At 33.4% G+C, this 22,947-nt stretch overlaps 2 protein-coding genes across 3 annotated transcripts; both read left to right on the top strand.

Moving 5' to 3' along the window:
• The first annotated feature begins 3,185 nt into the window (after nt 1-3,185).
• On the top strand, nt 3,186-11,089 carry CLEC1B (C-type lectin domain family 1 member B). 2 transcript variants are annotated; one of them, XM_016128886.2, is made up of 7 exons: nt 3,186-3,406; nt 4,015-4,113; nt 5,000-5,119; nt 5,277-5,428; nt 7,559-7,665; nt 8,807-8,964; nt 10,985-11,089. In XM_016128886.2, exons 1-6 carry the CDS (start codon nt 3,343-3,345, stop codon nt 8,949-8,951), a joined length of 687 nt encoding a protein of 228 aa, XP_015984372.2. In that variant the 5' UTR covers nt 3,186-3,342; the 3' UTR covers nt 8,952-8,964; nt 10,985-11,089. The 2 variants fall into 2 exon arrangements, with proteins under 2 accessions (XP_015984372.2, XP_015984371.2); XM_016128885.2 differs by lacking the exon at nt 10,985-11,089 and having other exon boundaries at nt 8,807-8,971.
• A 165-nt stretch (nt 11,090-11,254) lies between these two features.
• CLEC9A (C-type lectin domain containing 9A) lies at nt 11,255-22,524 on the top strand. The gene is made up of 7 exons (XM_016128883.2): nt 11,255-11,353; nt 12,050-12,181; nt 13,611-13,691; nt 18,569-18,712; nt 19,300-19,451; nt 20,704-20,822; nt 21,515-22,524. Exons 1-7 carry the CDS (start codon nt 11,302-11,304, stop codon nt 21,645-21,647), a joined length of 813 nt encoding a protein of 270 aa, XP_015984369.1. The 5' UTR covers nt 11,255-11,301; the 3' UTR covers nt 21,648-22,524.
• The last annotated feature ends 423 nt before the right edge of the window (nt 22,525-22,947 follow it).

Genomic DNA, 22,947 nt, shown 5'->3' with positions numbered 1-22,947 from the left:
TAATTTGTACTTCTTTAGCCCTTCACCTCATTCTCCCAACCCCCCAAACTCTCCTCTCTGTCCAACACCAAATTGTCCACTATATTTGTGAGTCTGTTTTTGATTAGTTTGTTCTTTTTGTTCCTTATATTCCACATATAAGTGAAATCAGATAGTGTTTATCTTTCTCTGTCTGACTTAAATACCTTCTAGGTCCATCAGAGCAATATCTTTTTCCATCCCCTTCTTTTTCGTATGTAAGAGTCTTGTTTTCTTACCCTTTCGGTCACTCTATCTTTTGGTTGGAACACTTAATTCTTTTCCACTTAAGGTAATTATTCCTGTTCTTTATTCCTGTTTTTGATACATATTTTTACTTCTTAATGAAGTTCCTCCAACATTTCCTATAATCATGGCTTGGTGGTGACAAATTCCTTTAGCTTATTTTTGTTGGAAGCTCTGTATCTGTCCTTCTAATCTAAATGATAGCTTTGCTGGATAAATTATTCTTGGTTGTAGATCTTGGGTCTTCATCTTTTTGAATATTTTTTGCCAAGCCCTTCTGTCCTGCATGGTTTCTTTTGAGAAATCAGTTGGCAGTCTTATGGGTGTTCCCTTATAAGTAACTATCTGTTATTCTTTTGCTGCTTTTAATATTCTTTCTTTGTATTTAACCTTTGACATTTTAATTATGTTGTGTCTTGGTATTTTTGAATCCCTGACTTTTGGAATTCTCTGAGCTTCCTCGTTGTTTTTTTTTTTTTTTTTTTGTCGATTTCCTTCACCAGGTTAGAGAAGTTTTCTATCATTATTTCTTCAAATAGCTATTAAACATCTTGATTTTCTTTAGTTACACTGATCGGATGAATATTTGGAGCCTTAATAGTGTCCCATATCTTCCTTAAATTATTTTTATTATCTTGGCATCTTTTTTCTTCCCATTCTAAATGAGTGTCCTGATTGGCTTTCCTGTCCTCTTGATAGAACATTTGATCCTCTTCTTTATGCACTTTGTTTAATCCATTTAATATACTTTCTATCTCAGACTGGTTCCCTTTTATAATTTCCATTTCCATTTATATGTTTTTTATCTCTTTGTTGAAGTTCTCACTGAATTTATCTACTTTTCCCAAAAGTTCATTGAGTATCTTTATGACCAGATTATTTGACTCCATTATATCTGGATCTCTGTTTTCTTCTCTCAAATGGTTTCTGCTTCTTTGTCTTCCCATTTTGGCTGCCTTTCCGTGTCTGTTTCTATGCACTAACCAAAGCTCCTAAGTCTCTTGGTCTTATTAGTGTGGATTTGTGAAGTAGGTGTCCAGTGGCACAGTCCTGAGAGGGGTTCAGCTACAGGCCAAATTTGGCCCAAGTCTCTGCCCCTCCAGGGCTACCTGTTAAGATTCAGCAAGCAATCTACAGATGTTGTGCTTATAGTTGCCTCAAAAGGTCACACCAGAAACCAAGGCCAGCTGCCTCCAGTGTGAGTCTAGGTGCTGCTCATCAGGCTCTACCAGGATGTGGCTCTAGTGGAGCCATGAGTTGATGGAGATAGAGTTTCAGGGAGTCTTCTGGGTAGAGCAACCTCTACTTTCCAGTTTGAAGATGTCATAGCTATGGTGGCACTGTGTCTGCACCCTGGGAGGTAGGAGGGCTCAACAGGGAACAATGGATACTGTCAGCACTTCTGTATAGAGCAGGTCTCATCTCAGCCCTCATTCTGACAATGTCTCCCTGTAATTCCCTGGTGCCCCCTGCACAAAGCTTAATCGGCACTGGTTCTCAGAGCAAGCAGGTCTGTCACCATGAAAATCTGCTCATGGATGCAGCTCCAGCCTCCATCCCACTCAGTTGCTTGAGACTGGCCAGCCTCGCATCCTCTCCCCATCCTACCTTCTGCCATTGCAGGGTGCTTTCTTGGATTTCTCCCTAGATGTATGGCTTGTTCCTCTAGATCCAAGGGATTTTTCCTTGCTGCTGCTCTTTGTTTCCATCACAACTTTGATTTGGTGGCCAGAGGGATGAACAGAGCCTCTATCATGTAGGCCATGTTTTTTCCTGTTTTTTTTTTTTTTTTTAAATAAATAGTTTTAAGTGAATTGACAAAGAATTCAGAGTGAGGGAGATAACAGGGAAAAATATATATATGTCTACAAGATGTGTAGGGAAGGGAAAGTTAGTAAACAAAATATCTGCCATGACATCTTATGTAATTATTATATTGAAAGGGTCTAATATTCTATTACCTAAAGCAAAAAAAAAAAAAAGATTGTTTAGAAGACAAACGACTAATAGTTTTTCACAAGTAAGGATGCTTTTCTGGCCATGAAGGTTTAACAAAAATATCTGCTATAAAACTGTATAAGAGTGACCCTAATGACAAAGTCGATAACACTCAGAGATATTTCTACAATAAATACAGCAGTTAGTTTTCTATGGCTGTTCTTATAAACACTTTTATTGTAAGCTAACATAACAATTTAAAAATCCATTTCATGCAGTAAAGTATATGGAATCCATTTCATATTGTGATGTAAAGGGCAATAAGAAACCATCCCTTTCCCAAATAACTCTTCATCTAAGCACCACTATACTTGAAATTACATGTCATTGAATTAGGATTTTTCCATTTTTGGAAATTCACTTTAAAGTGCAAACATTACTAAAAGACAATACACCAAATCCCAAACCATATTATTTCACTTTATGTGATTGTTCTCTTTGATGCCTAACCCTAAGCAATATGCCTTGTGTGGAGTCCTCAAATTTTTGAAGAATTTGATTTATGAAAAATGCAAGCATTTGGTTGAATTCTAGGTCATAGTTAGGAATGGTGCCTTCTAACATAAGACCATGAAACATCTAGTTTAGCCCATGTTAGATCAAATTATGTTAGAATTTCTCCTCATAATGGGATAGACTATATTTGTTAGTGTTTTACCACTGAATTTTCAACAGAATCAGTTCATTTAAACAATATGATTTAGACTCTACTAGTATTAAGATGAAGCATGAACCTTCGTTCTCTGAAAGGATACACAGGATGAAATAGTCCTTCGTTCAGAGTTGAAGATAAGGAAAAAGGAAACAAATGTCGTATCTAGTTCTTTACCACAAGTTATTATTTTTGTGTTTTTATATTTAAGGTTTGTGTATCTCTGAGCAGCTATAAAAGGGCTTCCTGGAAAAACACACACACACGCACACACATACACACCCTCAAAAAACATATACCCCAACTCATGGCTCCACCTTACCAGAGAGAGGAGTATCACAGACTGACAGAAAATGAAATCATAAAAGTGGACGCTACATTTTGCAAAGTCATTGAACCCTGAGCTCACTTGCAGTGCAAAGAAAGCCATGCAGGATGAAGATGGATATGTCATCTTAAATATTAAAACTCGAAAGCCAGATCTCACCTCAGGTAAGATGGCCAGAGTCTGCAATTTGAAAATTATTAAAGTGGGTCAACATTAGTTTCCTTTTTTTGTTTTGTTTTGTTTTTAGTGATGATACGTATAGTTTTCTTTTATTTTCCGGAATAAACTTTTTCTATAGCATTTGAGTAGTATCTACATAGGGTCAGATAAATTTATTTAGATACAAACAGGGAATATTACTTTAGACTTATAGAATTTAATGCTAAAGGGAATAAAAAGCAAGGCTGTAAGAGGAAAGAATGTTTGAAAACCCCATTTTTTAAATATATTACCAAATGGGTGTGATTCTCCAGGTCCTGCTCATTAAAGCAATTATTTATAGGGGTGGCCACAAAACAAAACAAACACACAAGATCTAAATAACTAGTTATATTTAGACTCAGAGAGAAGTACACTTAAGATAGGGGTGGATGTGTGGAATGGGAATGGGTTGTGATTATTGTTGATAATCACCAAGGGAACACTGGCAAGATCTGCCAATGATACTATTTGTTTCACTTAAAAAATCCTGAGATAGAAGGGCCAAGAATGATGATGCCTCATAACTATGCCATGTTGCCTGCCACCTGACATCTTTATTGTATGCCCACAGACAACTCTGCTTCCTCATCTTTGTGGCGTGTGATGACTTTGGTTCTGCTGATCTTGTGCATCGGGCTGGTTGTTGGGTTGGTGGCTCTGGGGATTACGTGTAAGTACTGACTCATTTCATGTGAGGAAGATTATACCTAAGAGTCTTGGTGCATGCCACTAAGCTTAATTGTCACTATTTTTGTTACTCTTCTAATCATCCTATACACAACTTCCAAGATAATTTTTAATAAAGAACTCTGATATTTTTCTTCTGATTAAAATATTTTATATTTTTTATTAATTAAAAATTATTTTCAAGAATTTAAAACGAGTCTTTAAGTTATTCTTCAGCACACATCCACACTATTTTTTGAAATATCCACACTTTTTTTCCTCCCTATCTCTCATATCTTAAGACCCAGCCAAAATGGAGTTTTCTGTTTTGAAAATTAATCCTATGTCCCTCTGCCTAAGATTTTGCTCATTCTATTCCCTCTTCTTAAGATATCCTTCTTCCTGCTTTTTTAATGAATGTATTTACTTCCGCTAAGAGATAAATCGTATCCCACCTAATTTGTAAATATTTTTTCTTTCTATAAATCTAAAAGCCCCCCAATGTCACCTTTTCATCTGTGTAGTTCATTTTTATAAGATATTTTATAATCTTTCATTCATTACTTTTTATTTACCTGAATATCACAATACTTTCAGCATGAAGAAATCAATATTTAGCTTTCGAAAAATGGATATTTTGGTATTACATGAAAAACAAAATAACAGAAGTCATTGTTTAATGAAATCTACTTAGAAATGTTTTAGGAAACCAAAACAACTGCTTTGGGCAGGCAATTGGAATTTCCTTATTTGTGACTGTCTCCTTCAAATAGTTCATGTATTCTTTTGGATAAACCTCAGTAATTCTAGAGAAATTAAAGTTTATTGAAAGGTCTTTACATTACCCTAATTATCTTGATTATAGATTGTTAACTAATTTTTACATGTAGTTGTCGTACAGCAAAACTACCTACAAGTCAAGAATAAAAATATCTCAGAAACTCTGCAACAATTAGCCTACCAGCTCTGTCAAGATTTAATAAAACATTCAGAACAAAAGGATAACTTTAGTAAGTATGGCTTGGTAAACTTTTCATTTCCCCCACCCTGGATGTATTTCTGCGATATTAGCTGTGGGAAATCTTGAGAACTATAGGAAACACTGAATCTATGGGAAAAAAATAATTCCTAAACAAAAAGAATTCCTATGCTTGATTTCTCCTTAAGACCATAAGTGCAGCCCATGTGATACCAATTGGAGATATTATGGAGATAGTTGCTATGGATTCTTCAGGCACAACTTAACTTGGGAAGAGAGTAAGCAGTACTGTACTAACATAAATGCTACTCTACTGAAGATCACCAGCCAGAACATTCTGGTAAGGAGATTCCTATGTCAAACATTTTGAAATAATGAGAAAAATCTTAAGTGAAATATTTGACTTAAATTTTTTTTTCTCATTCCTCCTCATTTGTGCTAATCTGAAAACCTTATGCAGCTCAGTAAAAATTATAACATTTGAGAGTAGAAAGTGGTTAAATAAGACCACTGAGATTTTGAGTTCTGGTCTTATCTCTAAAACAAGTCATTTAACCTATTTTAGCTTCTTTAACTCTATCTGCTAATTCATAAAGAATCTGAAAGTATAAAGAAACTCAATATGATTGTAAAATATAAATAACAGTGTTATCCCAAAATTATACACTTCTCAGTTTCTGCTAAATTATAGACAAGTGAACAAACCATAATGCAAACTCCATTTTTTCATAGGCTCTCTCAAACAGTTTGGGGAGCAATTTCATTTGCAAAACACACAGGGTTTAAGTTAAATTTTCTGTTAAACATGTCTCCTCTTCCACACTTCCTGCTTTGACAGCCTCTATCAAAGGCTATAATTTCAAACAAAATATATCCACATTCACACTCTATTATTTAATGTAACTTTTCTTTTCATGAATCCTGGGAGCTGGCCAGGAAGCAAGCCTTGAAATTTCCCTTCTACTCAGTAACAGGTTTATCAAAACATATTTTTCTTAAAGGCAAAAATTCTTTATGGTATTTATTCTATAATTTCTAGTATAGTAATCATTGACATTTTTGTACATTATAATAAAACCATACAAATGGGAATAGAAGATCAGAATTGGGGCTGTGTACAGATAGAAATTCAACAGAACTTAAATATTCAAGCCAGTCATATTCTACACAATTGATAGGGTTGATCAGCAAAATTGACTTATAATTTCTTGAGAGCTGAATATATAGTAGTGTATTAGACGTGAGGAGATCAGCCTAGTGGCATTCATGATCATTTTGTGCCCTCTTATTTTAACTTGCTGTACCATCCACTTACTATTTTTGTAGGGTAAGATTCATAGAGAATATATTTAGATAAATAAACTTTTCTTTCTAATCAGACAAAATAAGTATGTGCCCTAAAATCTCAATTCCAATACAAATAGATTAATTGGAGACATATAAATACCTCTTGAATCTTTATTATTTTAAGCTGATGCCAGGCTGGATATTTATAACTAAAAGAGGAAGTAATGTAATTTTTGAGAAATAAAGTTATATTTCAGGCAAAATTTCAGGTAGAATATTACTTCCTATCATGAAGTATGTAATGTGGCTGTATTTTAAAGAAAAGAACAAGAATTCACCGAAAGGTAACTAGTGGCTAAAACTTTAAGAAATAAGCAGTCTTAAGTGACTTTCTCTTTATGAAATGCCATTCTGTGTCTCACATATCTGTCTAGAAGCTCTAGTTATTTCTTATTTGCTAAGAATGTACTCTCATCTATCTGTTTTTCTGGGAGGTATGAGAGTATATGAACATTTGACCTCCATTTAATTTTGTTACCCATAGATTGATTGATTGACTGGTTAATTCATCTATTAATTCAACATATAAGTATTGGAACTATTTCAGGCCTAAATCTATGCAGTTAATAAAACACATGAAAATTCCTAAGTAGAAAATGGTAAATCGTGAAAAGTAGATGTATGTTATTTGTAAATCCCTTTGAAAAAGACATCCTATAATTTTCTTTCATCCAACCAACCATAATAAATTAATACTTATAATGCAAGATTTTGTAGGCAAACTAAATAATGAACCAAAGCTAATAGAGGTTAAATCTAGGAAATAGAAAGTTTCACCAACAATGTATTTCTTTTTATTTTTCTTCTCTAGTCATTTACCATTTATCTCATTTAAGAGCCATATTTGGTACTTTAATCTTCAATTGGTGGAAAATAAACACATATGGAGATTAAAATAGCTATTTTGTGTATAATTTAGTTCCTGTGTTTTATGAATATTTTAAATTCTAAAACAAGTGAACTTGGTATAGTCTAAATAGCAAATATAATTGATTACTGTTAATATAGACACACAATCTAACTTGTTGTTTTGGTCCTGGATCTGATAATGAAGCTTTGTTTTTATGTTTTTAAAGAACTGTGGGAGCATTCTGACCATTATATTTATTTGCATTTGCAATAGGAATATATCAAATCCAGGACTGGATTAATTCGTTGGGTTGGATTGTCCCGCCAGAACTCTAATGAGAGCTGGACATGGGAAGATGGCTCAGTTCCCCCCCGAGACATGTAAGTCACTGGACACTCAGAATACAAGACACAACTAGCAGTTTTTATTCTTGAGATGCTCTATTCTCTTGAATGCAAGTTAGTAAATAGTTGAGAGGCAGCTCTATACCCTACTGTGGGTTATATAAGTGAATGTTCATCCTAATGAGAGAGCACCAGTAATAAGACAATTCTACTTTCCCTACTATCCCATTCTTTTGCTCTTTATCTAAGTCACAACCCACCTCTATTCTCAATACTTTTTCTCATTCATTTCTATCCTCACTTTTGTAACATTTTATATATTTGTTGGGGTTTTTTTTTTTTTTAGCTTAATCTGATTCTCTTCACATATTTTTAGAACAAATTATCATTATTTTATGGTTGAAAGTTGCTACTTTGTAGCTTCTTTCGACTTTTCAGTAGCATTTTGCATACTCTTACCCTTAAGGGTCTCCGAGAATCAGGCACAATATCATTCACAAGGTAGTTCTAATGTTCATGTTATAAAGCTCCATCCTTCTACAGGCAATCCAGGCACATAATAGGTATCCCACAGATATTTGGTGAATGTGTTAGTAAGTATACATTTCTTTTTCCTTTGGTCATAAGAGGTGTAGCAGAGAATATAAACATATTAACAGGCAACTACAATACAGTGTACTACCTTATATCTGCTACCCTATAACATAAATCTTCATTTCAAAAATATTTAATCATCTTACTTTTCCTTGAGCTCATTTCCAGCCTGTGAAGCTACTTTTCCTACAGGGTTCTCCTGTCTCCCCACCCCTGCTATTTAAATACTACCCTTCCTTCAAGGCAGAACAAACATATTATCTTCTATGAAAAGATGAAAAGATAGAGTCTCTCCCATCATTTCAGATCCCTATCCATCTCTTCCTCTGGATTATGACTGTAACCTCCGTTTACTTGCTGCTTACTCTTATGTCACATTGAATTACTACTGAGCTATTCAAACGCACATACTTTATACTCCCTGGCAGACTGGAAGTTCCTTGATGATCTGAATGTTGTTTTTAACTTTTCCCCCCAATAATTTTTGTCTCTACCTTATGCAACAAAATACTATACATGGAGTTTTAACGTTGATTGTTTTTTTAGCTTTCAAAGGAACTCATTCTACCTTTCTCATTCACAGGTTTGCGCTTTCTGGAAATGGAAGAGAAAATATGAATTGTGCTTATTTTCATAATGGGAAAATTTATCCTACCTCCTGTAAGAACAAATATTATTTAATGTGTGAGAGAAAGGCAGGCATGGTGAAGGTAGATGAACTGCTTTAAAGCAAAGAGATGGGTAAGAAGTCACAGATGAGTATTCAGCTATACAATAAAAGATCTGGATAAAGGAATCGCTAGCCATAAAATTGCTTTTTTTTTTCATTTATTCCTCTTGGAGTCATCTTTACATTATCTTTTCTACCAAGACCACTTAATCCCTTTTTGATACATACAGAAGCCAGTCTGTAAATTGATCATTTGTTTCCCAGTTATTCTGTTTCCATTGATTTTCTTCTTGTTTTCCATTCCTAATTATCTCAACATAGTTTGACTCACTGTATCTTCAAACATAAACATATACATTTTAAATTGGAACGAGAAAGGTTAGGGCTTAATTGACTTAAGCTGTGCAAAATATTTAAGTTTGGAAACTATATAAAATATGTAAGTTTGAAAGATAGCATAAGATAGTAGAAAGAATACTAAACTTGAAATCAGTAGAATAATTTAGATGGTGTGCTCACTTAACTAAAGTACAAATATGGACCAGTCAAGTAGCCACTTTAACTTCCACTATCTCATAGTAAAAATAAGATAACACCCATCTTGTATACGTTATAGCTCTACAACCTAAAATAAATCTTCAGAATATTAACTATATCAGAAACTCCATGAAGGCAAAAATCATGAATTTCCTATTTGTTATTCTTTGCCCAACACCAAGCACAGTTTCTAGCTTCCCATTGTGTGAGATAGTTTTAAGGAAAGTGGTACCATCAGTAAAATACTATACAAATATAATTTCAATTTCAAGTCTACCTCTTGTCAGACTCAACAGCAGTAATTTCCCATGGGGGAAAAGAAAAGCCAGTAAAGTTTGCAAAAAACTGATGGGTTTTGAAAATGAGTAAATGTTTCTTAACAAGGCCTAAAGGCTAGTAGACAGAACAGCAAATAAAAATATTTTATCTAGTTCTTTTCCTGACAGCTCTATGCTTGGTTTTTGCTGAGTAACTCATGAAGTATTTATAGATATGTGGAGAGGCACCCTTTAACAGGATAACAGGCAAAAATTGCATATCTTTCCCGCAGCTTCCCTGAAGGTCTCATTTTTCTTAAATTAGTGGTAATAAATTTTATGAACATGATTCTCAAACATCTCAGCTGAAGTGTTTGTTAAAAGACTAGATGTTTAAATACAAATAGTTGTGGTACTCAGTTGAGGGCTAAGGAGACACAGAGTCCTGTGTTTTTAATAAGGATCCTTAGTTGATTTTGATACAAGTCATCTTTAATAATAGGTAGTATGATTAAAAACATCAAATGTAATATAAGTAACATATTAATTTTTACTGGGAATGCCCAATGCTTCCCCAAAGAAATTTATTAGAGAATATACTGTATTTAGGAAAAGTAGATCTTTCTGAGCCTGATGTTTAGTGCTGATAAAATTTGAGAGAGATTCTGGAAATTAATGGCAACACAGTAGACTTCCGTACCTGTGCTCCTGACAATCTAAATGCACATTTGATATGCTTATGGTTTCTTCCTCTTCTTCTCCTCAAGATAGAAATAATTCCATTGAGTAAGTCATGTTATTTTTCAGATCAGAATCTCAGGTCATACGAAAGTCATATAAAATATTTGACACATTTTCTGGATATTCGTCATTCACTTCTTGAAATTCTCTTAGCCCCACTCTGTGCATTGGGAGACAGAACTCAAATGAACAGCATTATCTGGGCAAACACGGCCTCTGGCTTCCAGTGAATTCAACTATTGGGGGGTGCTAGCAGTGATAGAGGATGAAAGGAGAGAACAGTCAAGGTGTTTATTCCTCTGACTCTCTCCCTACCATTTTATGATTTGGCAAAAGCTGCATGTTCTCTTAGGCCAGAGTGCCTGTCAGACAGATTACAAAGTTCTAGTAAACACCCTTCCCTTAATGCTTCAGGCCTACAGGTAATAACAGCTTCCCCTATGCATCTTCCCCCACTCTTTTGCTTCCCTTAAGCTTTCTCCAAACTTTATAAACAGGATCTTTATTAAATGCCCTTATATTACCCTTGAATGCCATTTATTTTCTTCTATTACAGAGATCAGCGATTGATCCAGTGAGACGCTGAAATAAAAAAGAACATTGCAATTTTGCAGATTGTTGGGGTTTGCAGACTGCAAATTACTGAGATATGACCTTTGGCCATAAGGACAAATGGCCAATGATAATTAAAAGATCAGATTTCTCAATACCAGTGCAATTGTCATAGGATGTGGCCAACGTGGCCATCTATCCACTAAATAATTCATGCTTCTGTTCTAGAGTTAAGTTGTTATAGAATGTTTGCTAGTCAAACAAAAATTATGTTTATCAGGCTCAACTCTAGGTCCAAACAAGGGCGTTACATCAGTGGATATGGATGTGATACACGATACATGTGATAGGAGTTATGGCTTTCAAGAAGCAGGTATGGATTTACCGCCTTTTCTTACCCTTTCCAATGGCTTGAAGTAGAGGACTTTAATGCCTCTAAATAGAGATGGAGCCCACAGCCCATTTGGAGGAACTAACTGGGATTACTGAAGACAAAATATTATGTGAGCAAGAAAGAATTTTATTGTGTTAAATGACTAATATTTTGAAGTTTACTTGTCACAGCAACTGCATTAGCCTAATTACTACAGTGTGTAAATTTATTTTAGAGATGCAATCCCTTTTTAGCTCTTTTGTTTAAAGATACACAGTGATCTACAACTCCCTACATCCTGGTTTGCCCAACAGGAGCTATCTTCGTATTTTTGCTACCCAGTGATCCCCATGTTTCATGTCCAATACCAAATATAAGTGCAGTCTTTGCACTTCTTTTCTTTCTATTTTAATAGTAGTCCAGTGCATTCACCTTCTTCAATATTTACTACATTTTAGAAACCAGAGCAATAACATGTTCCATTATTATTGGCCATTTTGAATTTGGTTCCTTTCTCATTTCCTTCTTTAACAAGTTGTGCTTTGGCTTAAAATTCATAAACTTCTACTTTCTAGATGAATGTGTGTTTATTCTATTCCTTAAACTTAACATATTTTCTCACTGGTGTGAAAAGGTAGCCAATTTCGGTTCTTTCACCAACCTGCTCCTCACTACAAAAGGAGTTCTTATTCCCAGCTGTTCGTGTGGACTGTCTGACCTATCAAAGTATCTCAGATATGCAGGAGGAAGAAGTATACACATCCCTTCAATGGGATACTCCGCCACCAAACCTTTACCAGAAACATCTATCTTCCACTAAATATTCAGGTAACCAGTTCTAATTATTTAGTTGAATACTTTGCAGTTTATATTTTCTTTCTGTTATCTAATGAACCCTGGTGATTTTTCTAATGAGGTAATCCACTTACAGGTATGATAATGTACCTGACACACTAACATTAGAAAAATACAAAATGAAGTGTAAAAGGGATAAGTAAAGGTGAAAAAGAAAAGAGCAACAGACTCGAAGAATATATAGTACTTTCTCTCTCTCTCTCTCTCTCTCTGCCCACAAAGAATTCCCAGATTTGCAAAATAAGTAAAAAATACATTTCTTTTATTATTTCAGTTTCTGCATAAAACACTCCTTTGCAAGTTATCTGCTAAATATTAAAAAAAAAAAAAAGGAAAACATAGGTTGGAAAACTGGCAAAATTTTATAAGCCTGAAGCTGTCTGCTATAGTAATAAGTTCTGTCTTTATTATTTAATATTTGCATTAGTTTCCTATTGTTGAGGTAACAAATTACCACAGACTTACAGCCTTAGTATAACACAAATTTATTATCTTATAATTCTAGAGATCAGCGGCCCAAATGGGTCTCACTGGGCTGAGACCAAGGCATTCGCAGGGCTGCATTCCCTCCAGAGACTCCAGGGGAGAATCCATTCCTTTGTTTTTTCCAGTTTCTAGAACTGCATCCTTGTTTTCCATGGCCCCTAGCTCCTTCTTCCACCTTCAAAGCCAGCAGCATAATGTCTGCATGTTCATCATCTTACTGCACTATGTCCCTCTGATCTCCTGTCTCTCCTTTATGAGGGTCCAGATAAAACAGGCTACTATCCCCCTCCCAAGATCATTAACTTAATTACATCTTTAAAGTCTCTCTTGCCACATAATGGTAACATTTACAGGTTCCAGGGATTAGCACATGGGCATCTTGAGCTGGGGTGTTATTCAGGTTATCGTACTGTCCTAAAGTAAATTTTATCTTTTTCTCTGATTAATATTAGGAATAAAATAAGTCAAACATTCTTTATATTTACTTCCAAAATAGTTACAAAATTATATGTTTAAAATGAAATATCTTTGAATCAGTCATGGTCAAGTGATACCGAAAAGACATGAAGAAAATGCAATCAACGTTTTTACTTACAAAAATTAAAATTTGCTATCTGGTTTGCTATAATCTCTAAAATACATTAGAAGAGAATACATATAACTAGTTTAGTAAGGTTGTGGCATCATATGAGGATAAGAGAGGAGTGTTATTAAATCTGTTTATTTTGACATTTTTGCTAATCAAATGTAATCCGTTATAACTTGTATTTCAGAGTTTGAGTTCTCTTCTTCCTGTTATTGTTACAAAACCTCAGTGATTAGTTAGAATGCCTTAAGTTGATTCTTTCTTTTACTCCATCTAGTCTTATCCTGGCCTTTTTCTAACTCAATTTCGTTGTCCCTATTCCTTATTTAGGAACATGGTGTCTTGTGATGGTGATTTTATGTATCTTCTGTGTGGGTTCATTAACGACTTCCATTTTCTTGGGCATCAAGTGTAAGTACAAAAAGATATCTTCAAAATAATTTATCTATGTGTATCATATAGTGCATATAGCTGTATATATAATTTTATGTATATCATAATAAATAAAATATCATAATTTAAAAGTGAGTAAATAAATCAATAGAAACATCTAAATGCACATAAATGATATAAAATATTAGCATCTTAATTTAAGTTATGGGACTTTTATTTAATATAACTCTCTAAATACTTGATGCTATTGATAACTTTTAATGTTCAAATGAATGGTGTTTAACTCAAATCTAATGTCATAGATATCTTTGGGGAAAATAATGCAAATAATTACTTATGATAAGCTTGTGAATCATGTTAGCATGCCAAAGCATGCAATCAGTATATGCTTTACCTTTTCTAATATGTATTTATTATAAACTTGACTTAACTCATTATTTTAATGAGTTTTCACTTTATTTTAGGCAAGGTACAATTTAATGTTTAATGCAAGCCTGAGAACTTATTTGGGTCATATTTAATCACATTTTTTATTCCCTTTAGTCCAAATTTGAGACATGTTTCTCTCTCTAGCAAGTGAATTTTTTATAAGACATAATAATTACAGAACTTCCAGTTCCAGAAAAAAAGACTAAGAACCTTTATTATGACTCATGCTAGTACTAAGAAAAGTGCTTAGATAGAGATGAAGGTCATTGTCTAGATAATTTTTCTTTCTTGTATATTTTGGCAAATCCTGTGTCCATCTAGGAGGCATTAAGAGGTGAGGGAGAATTATGAGTTCTGAAATGAGGAAGAGAAAGGTTCAGATTTGCTTCCATAAAGTATAAGATACTTGATCTTTTTGCTGCTAGTTATGAATTCATTTTCCTGGTAGTTCTGAGAAGAATATTTTAATTATTACTAGGAGCTCAAAAACTATTTAAAACTATTTAAATCAAATGCTAGTCCATTTTTTAAAGAAATACACATTTAAATATCTGTTTACAATACAAATATACTGAAAGGAGATTTGCAGAGTAGAAAGAAAACTAACAGATCAGTCAATTAACAAATAATAATCTAGTTTCTTCTGTAAAAACTGGGAACTTTTAATGGAATATTGCCAAATTCCATTTTAACTACAAGAATCCATATTTAACTGACATTGCAAATATCAAAAGATATGGTTTAAGTACCAAATCTACATAACAAATTTCAATGTTATTTTATAAACTACTTGGGGTAAGAAAATAAAAGAAACTACAAAGAACACTTTCAATTAAAAACAAGATTAACTGAAGATACATTTTGAAGCAATATTTTCAAGTGAGTGGGATGTAGAACTTGTTTTTTTATATAAAAATAAATTTATAGTCTCCAATCACCAATTATTATATAACCAAAAAGCATATAGTACATATTAAGGATGTTCATAAAAGCATACTCTACATTTTCCATGTTCTTAAAAACAACTTGCTGGCCAGTGGATACTTAATTTTGTCTTTTTCCTGGAGTAGTTCATGGAGTCTGTTTAGACAAACCAAGACAATCATGTTCTTAACAAACTGCATTATCTTAAACGGTATTAATTAAATTTGACCTGGAAATCTCGCTTTTGAAAAATTTGCCTGTAAATAAATCTGAGTGTGTAGCAATGGAAGAGGGGTGAGATCTGGCAAAACTCAAATATCTATCATTAAGAGACCATTTAAATCCATAATGATACATAAACACTATGGAAGACCACGAAGCAAGAAAGAGAAGGGTGAAGAAGGTGAGGAGAAAGAGTGGTAAGTGTAAATGAAAGTAGAAGTGATTTCTTTGCTTCCTTGTTATTATTTTGTAGTTTATGCTTTTTTTCTACTATATCACTTATATTAATTGACTTGCTGTTTTAAAAAAAAAACTCTATAGTGCAAAATATTTTCTAAAATATCAGATTTTTTTGTTTTACTATTCTTTTTTTTATTTTCCTAACTTATCAATTAGGTATCACACATAATGTAACAAATACTTTCATTTTCTTTCTTTTTCTTCTTAAAAACATTTTGTCATATTTTCCCAGGTAATTATATTGTTGAATCTTTATTTTTCATTTCTTATAAATTGATTACAACCCAACTAATAAAGATACAGCACGCTGCTTCCCACTTATGGGTAAACTAAAGAGAAGTCTCATTTCCCTTTCTCCAGTTTCTTTACAGTTTTATGTAGTACAAGCTTTTTAGTAGTAATAAACAAAGCAATAGTAACCCCAAAAGTATAGTTAGTGTGAAAAAAATCATTAATAATTCTAAAATCAGAAATTTTAGAATAAGAATTCAAATTCCTAAAAGGAATATTATTATTTTTCATTGTCTAATGGGATAAAGTAAATAACACTACTGTCCTGCATCCCACTCTGCTTAGATCCAGGCTCTTGCTAAGAAAGAAAATAAGCTACTGGCAGCCCAGTTTGCTTGTCCTAGCTACACAGATGGATAGGGTGTAAATATCTGCTGTCTCTAGTCTGTGGCTCTTGATTTTTAGCATTTCCTTGTCAGTAGCAATGTTGATAACTAAAACAGATCAGAATATGCAGATGCAATTAAAATATTTTATTATGAATACTGACTTGACCAGTTAATGGGGAGACAAACAAAGTGCAGAAATCAATTGCTTTTTATACACAAACTTCCCCTTTATGACAATATTCTCTATTAGGAGCACAGCCAAATTGTATCCAAGTCTCCTTTTGAAGCAGAGCTAACTAGCGTTTGTACAATAGTAAATCCAAAAACAGAAGACAGAGAGGGTTGGGTAAAAGTAATAAAATGTATTGGATAAGTATTTTCCAAAATTGATTAAAAATTTAAGCTACAGTTTCCAGAAATTCTATAAAATCAAACAGAATAACATAATTAATATCCATGTTAAGAAAAATATATAAATAGAAATAGGTAGATACTCCATAATATAAATTTTAAAATAAGAACTGTTTTAATAAACTAGCCAGAATTATAAGAACAACCAAAAACTAATATAAAAGTAATGTCAAAATAGAAAAATTTGTCTTTTCAGATATTGAAATAAATTACAGACCTAGAATAACTAATGCTATGTGGTGCTGACATGTGAAAAGATAAGGTGAATTGAATATAATCAAAATACTGTATAACCAAGTATTTCATTGGAAATTTACAGTAAGTTAAAGATGGAAAATAAATAGCATAGAGAAGAGAGATTCAATTAATAATATGAGACAACCATGTAGCCATCTGGGGGAAAATGTTGAAGCCGCACCTTATAATTTACAACAAATTAAATTTCATCTATATCAAAATCTAAGTGTGCAATATACTTATAGAAGTTTTATTTCAGGTGTAAAACTTTTACTAAAAGTTACAAAAACTAATCAATGTGGGGCAAACTATCACAAGCAAAGTCAAAAGACAAATGAGGCAAATGTAGTTGTAGTTCAAATCATACAAAAAGCTTACTTTACCAAAATATAAGGGTACTAACAAAGTCAGTTAAACAAGATTAGTTGCGAAAGAAGACTCAGGACAGTGAGTCCCAAAATGACAATGCTTACAAATTTAGTTTAGTGCTAGAAGAGGATATAATTGAATAACAGTGTTTAGGTACCAATATGTATTACAAAAAGAGTTTTGGAGAGGCCAGATGCAGGCAGGCAGGGAGCTTTTCCTTCCCCTCTAAGTGTCCTTTCAGTTTCTCGGATCAAGAACCACTGATTTGTACACAGAACACCTTGGTACCAGGGAGCCCAAAATAGAGTCCTGCTGGGAATTTTTATATCTTACTGATTATACAGGCATATTCCTGCAAGGTAACCAGCTTCAATAGCAGACTTCTCAGGGACTTTTTATAATCAGGGAAATTATGAATCATATGCCATCAATATATAGTGCTGACAAGTTATAATCTGGCCCAAATATCCTCAGACTGATGATTACAAAGCTACGCTATTAATCAATATGGCAAATTCTTGTCCAGAGGTCAGTGTCCTATAGGAACTTTGAAAACACTGCTCAGGCTGATTCCAAGCTTGCTCAAATTAACTCTTACAACACAGTGAGGATGTCATATAAAACAATAAGGAAAAGACTAGAAACCCATTGAAAAAATGACAAAGGGCATAGTTATACACTTCACAGAAAAGGAAATGCAACTGACTTTTAATTATATGTATATGAAAAGAATTTCAACATCAAATATAAAGAGAAAAATGTAAATTCAAATGTTATCAAGATGACATTTTCAATAGCATATATAGTGGGTAATTTGAAAATATCTAATACAATTTAAATGCATATAATTTTTAACCTAGCAACTTATCTGAAAAGTATACTTACACATGTGTGAATTACATATGATTAAGGTTCTTTATTACAGTATTTATTTCTGTAATATCAAATGATTATAAATAGCCTAAAAGTCAATGGAGGATGACTAAAATAAATCATGATACACCCATACAATAGAATTCTATATGGTAGTAGTGGAAAAACAAGAAAGTGCTATATGTACTGATATAAAATTACATCTAAAATATATTTTAAGCGATAAAATAAAAGTTGCAAAATTATGTAAACAGATTGTTACTGTTCGTGATCATTTGCTTGTAAAATTCAAAATATCTCTGGAAAAGTGAAAAAATAAAATCGGTAAGCCTGACCGCTTTAGGGGCATGGAATTTGGTGAATAAGGACACGGGGGTGGCAAAGAGGATGTCTGCTATGTATTCTTTGTAGTTTTTGATTCTTGAACAATGTAAATTTTAAACTAAAATTTAAAATAATGCAAATTAAAGTCACAACAATAATCCATAATTGGTAGTTGTCTTTAATCTGTTGGAGGGTGACTTTGTTATACATTGTCAGGAATTTATTAGAAATGATTGTTATTTGAAGTGTTTCAGGTGTCTACTATTGCAAAGCAGCAAGAAAACCTATTTCAACAGGACACAGCACTGTCGAACTTCACACAAGGGAAGGGAAACCATGACCTCCAGATGGAATATTGCCAAAACTTGATGCGAAACTCTTTCAGTTTAGGTAACTGATATAAAAACAACTTTCACAGTGTAGATACAAATGTATGCACCAAATCCTCAAAAGAAACAGTGGCACCCATTTTATTCTTTGCAAAATTGTAGTCAGCACTTCATAATCTCAGAATTTAAACATCAATTTGAGTCTTTATTATATTATTTATTACGGTCTTATGACTCAGTTTGCCTAATGATCCAGTACTTTTCCAACTAGATAGGGTCAGTAAGATTAAAAGATATGAAACAATAAGAAAACAAATGAAGGCTATAAAAGGTATAAATTTAAAGAAAGATTTATAAAAACAGAAAAATCAGATCAATTATTATAGAAGACGAATAATTTGGAAAAAGATATTCCCAAATTAAATTTATCTTAAACTAATTCTTAGGTACCTATTGACATTGGAAATGATTATATAAATCTTACTGTAGTCAGCCTCAGAGAAGCTGACACTTGTAAGTACTACAAAATATAAGCCATTCGGTTAGAACATTCCGCTTTACTGGGGATACTACAAGGGCTTCTTTTAAGAACATGCGCTTCTAATACTTTTACAGTAACTTTAATAAAGTAAAATGTTTTATTCAAAGGCCATAACTGCAACCCTTGTCCAGACAACTGGATTGAGAATGGAGAAAGTTGTTACCATGTCTCTGAAACCTGGAAAATTTGGCAAACCAGTAAACAGGATTGTTTAAAGAGAGGCTCTAATCTTCTACAAATAGACAGCAAAGAAGAAATGGTAAATGCTGTTTTACGGTTTCATATCATTCTGAAAATATTTGTGTTACCCACTAAAAGAAAGGACCTTAGTAGATAGAATTCTTTAATATTCTGTAACAGTAGCATATATGTTATAATGAAGATTGAAAAGAGACCAAATAGAAATTAGTATAGTTTGTTTACCTTTAAATTGGAGAAACAAAACACAGAATGATTTTTTCAAAAATCAGGAGAATATATTAATTCTCTGGCCTTTGTTAATCAAAAAGAGGAGAGGATAAGGGAAATGCCGCTTTGTGACATGTTAATCTACTCTAAGATATACACATACTATAATTATATATATGTTTTAAATTTACTATTTCCAATGCTGTAGAGATGTACAATAATCTATAACAATTTGGCAACTATCAAGGAAAAGTAGAAGTATAAACAAGTCAGGAAATGGAGAGGTCTGTGAAAATAAGCATTTGCTAAACATTAAACCTAGTTTACTAACATTTTAACAAGCGAACAATAAGATGTTTTTCTGAAATCATTCTTCTCATAAGTATGCGTGAAGCAGAATGCAGAGTTACACACTTCCAACCTTATTAAAAATGTATGCCTATTATATTCAACAATTAGTTGAAGTTCATTTTCACAAGAATAATGAGAGAACAATTTGTTAAAGATATGCAGTAGACCAAGGAAACTTGAAGTAACTTATTACAATTATGGGTTTACACTATTTTTTCTGTGCAAATTTGGTGACAAAAGTTAATATTTCTCTTAACAAAATATGCTTACAGTTAAGTTGCTTCTGGAATCTTCTAAACTATTTTTTGTATTGATGTCTACTGACAAAAAATGATCTCTATGGTCTGCGATGTCAAGGATATTTTTACTTCTCCTGATAATGAAGCTTTCACACAGTACTCCTTTTTTGACAGACACTATCTGCCAAACTAAATGTCAAAACTATTTTAATACAAGATGCCTATTTTTCCCATAGTCCTTGACATTGCATTGATCATATGGCAATAGCAAAAATAAAAATAAAAAAAGAAAAAAGTCTATAAAATGTATTTCTTCTTTTAAATTCTCTCTCTCTCTCTCTCTCTCTCTCTCTCTCTCTCTCTCTCTCTCTCTCTCTCTCTCTCTCTTCCTCCAGCTGCCAAATTCCTATTAATTTCTGTCTAGGCAAAATGGCACAGTTTATATTTCATGGTAGTTTGTTGTTTCGTTTTGTTTTTTCCCTTAGTTCATTATTCAGGTCTTGTTTTTTACAGGACTTTATCACTGGCAGCCTGAGGATGATCAAAAGCTATGATTACTGGGTAGGGCTGTCTCAGGAAGGACTCAGCCACCCTTGGCTTTGGGAAGATGGCTCCTCCCCTTCTCCCAACCTGTAAGTGTCTCAGGGAAAGATCATACAGTTACAAGAAAAAATAGAAACATGAGAGAATTCGAATGTTCGTTTTATTTTATACCTTAGATTTCCTCCAAGAGACATAGCCAGCATTATAATTTCATGGGCTTCTGAATGGAATCAAAACTGAGATAATTTAAGAAAAGCTTCATGGCTTCTAAACCTTCCTCCTGCTTACACCCACTGCCATTATCCTCTAGAACATCCACATCAAAATCTGAAAGTCTGAATGAACAATATTATTTAATTATCAAGTACATTTTTTTAAATATATAATTTACTGACTGGAGAGTGCTAAAGGAAAGAGGTTATAGTCATTACTAAGCAATTTCCATATTAAACTTTTTAGATAGAACTAGGAAGACTAATGAAAAGAATTAGGTGCCTTAGTATTTTAGGAATTAAAAGTCAAGAAAAAGATTCTAAAAAAAAAGCCTGTCTGTGGTGTGTGTGTGTTCGTATGTGTGTGTGTGCGTGTTTTTAAATATGTGGTTTGTTAAAATTATATTAACGTTTTTAGTGAGAGAAAACAGCTGTTATTGAAGAAGGAGGACAAAACCACTACGGGTTACATGTTAAAACAAAGTAAAACAAACCCTCATTTAGTTACCCAAGAGAATGTCACTGTAAGCCCCATACCTGACCTCAGACATACTGACTTGCCTCTTCAGGTTGTCAACACAGAGACCCCAATCAACTCACAAGCTCTGTGGATACCTCAGAAACAAGTTCCTCTTTTTTGCTAACTGCACCATGTGGAAATATTCTATCTGTGAGAAGCATGTGTTAAAATCCTCTATTTGAAAGAAATCGTGCTCAAAGTGATCTATTGCAATAGTATTTGGAATAGATCATTGGAAAGCCTGCCACAAAACGACAAAGAGCAAATGCGGAAGACCAAAGTGGGGGCAAGAAACCTAGCTACCTGGGACTCAAAACTTATTTTTGGATTTGCACTGGGTAATATTCTTCAATAGTGAATTTGAATTGCTGAGAATACAATACAAGTAATTCAGAATTACAGAGTACAAAACCCTGAAGGGTTGAGAACAGTCTGAAGAAAAAATATTTCCATGAGTCATCTTTTTTTTTTTTTTTTTTTTTGTCTAGAGAGATTATAAACTCCACACAGAAATCTATAAGTCACTGGGCGGGGGCTGGGGGGAAGATGCAGTTCTAGCTGAATGATTTTTTTTTCTTAATAAATAAATTAATGCGGCCTTTGAAACTTGCTGTCTGCCAGCTCTTTCTATGCATTCGCTAGGTTTCCAGACATTATGTTATAACACTGGTAGTGTGGGAGGACAAGGATATGGATTTTCAAACTGGAAGAAAGACAGGCTGCTCTCTGCGCTGCCTGAAAGACAATATCCTTCTTAGGCCTGCAGAATTCTACTGGAGAAATGAACCACTCTTCCTTCACTTAAGTGGAAGGAATAATCAGGCTGCCAATACCAGTGTGTCTCCGGTAAAAGACAGCTGCAAGCTCCCTTCCTCCCTCTCACTGACCATCCCCACCACTCACAAATCAAAAGACTCATGGTCCGGACTCTCAACATTAGCTTTTCATCACTTTTAACTGTATCTCTCTGTGCCTCAATTTTGTCATTGTAAAATGATGAGGACGTATTTCAAAATATATTTTTTTTAATTTTCAACTAGAGATTAATCAATCTATCATTGAGGCTTAAATCATTAAAATATGTAAATTGCTGAAATGATACCATGCATAGAGTTTACTATTGTTATCTGGAGTAAATCACCAATCATTCTAGGCATCAACATTATGTGTATAGTCCGGATAAAAATTACCCCTTTTCCTGCTCATGTTACAAGAATAATGAGAAGACAAAGTTTATATGTAAAATGTCGGCAACTATCTGGATAGAGTATCTGAAAGTGAATGAATCTCCTCAAATAAATCTGTAGATAATCTGTGTCCTTGGTCTGCAGCCTCCTTGAATGTGGATTAGCTTATTTCCAAGAGGCAGTGGATATGAAAATATCCTGTCATCTACAGGAAGCAAAAATTGATTCTTCTACCACTTACCATCCCTGGAACAATTTACTACACAGTAGATTGTCATCAAATATTTTCTAAATT

The sequence above is a fragment of the Rousettus aegyptiacus genome, unplaced genomic scaffold (assembly GCF_014176215.1).
Source record: "Rousettus aegyptiacus isolate mRouAeg1 unplaced genomic scaffold, mRouAeg1.p scaffold_m13_p_2, whole genome shotgun sequence".
Classification (NCBI taxonomy): Eukaryota; Metazoa; Chordata; class Mammalia; order Chiroptera; family Pteropodidae; genus Rousettus; species Rousettus aegyptiacus.
Note: the sequence above shows the minus strand (reverse complement) of the source record. Positions and strands in the feature narration are given on the sequence as shown.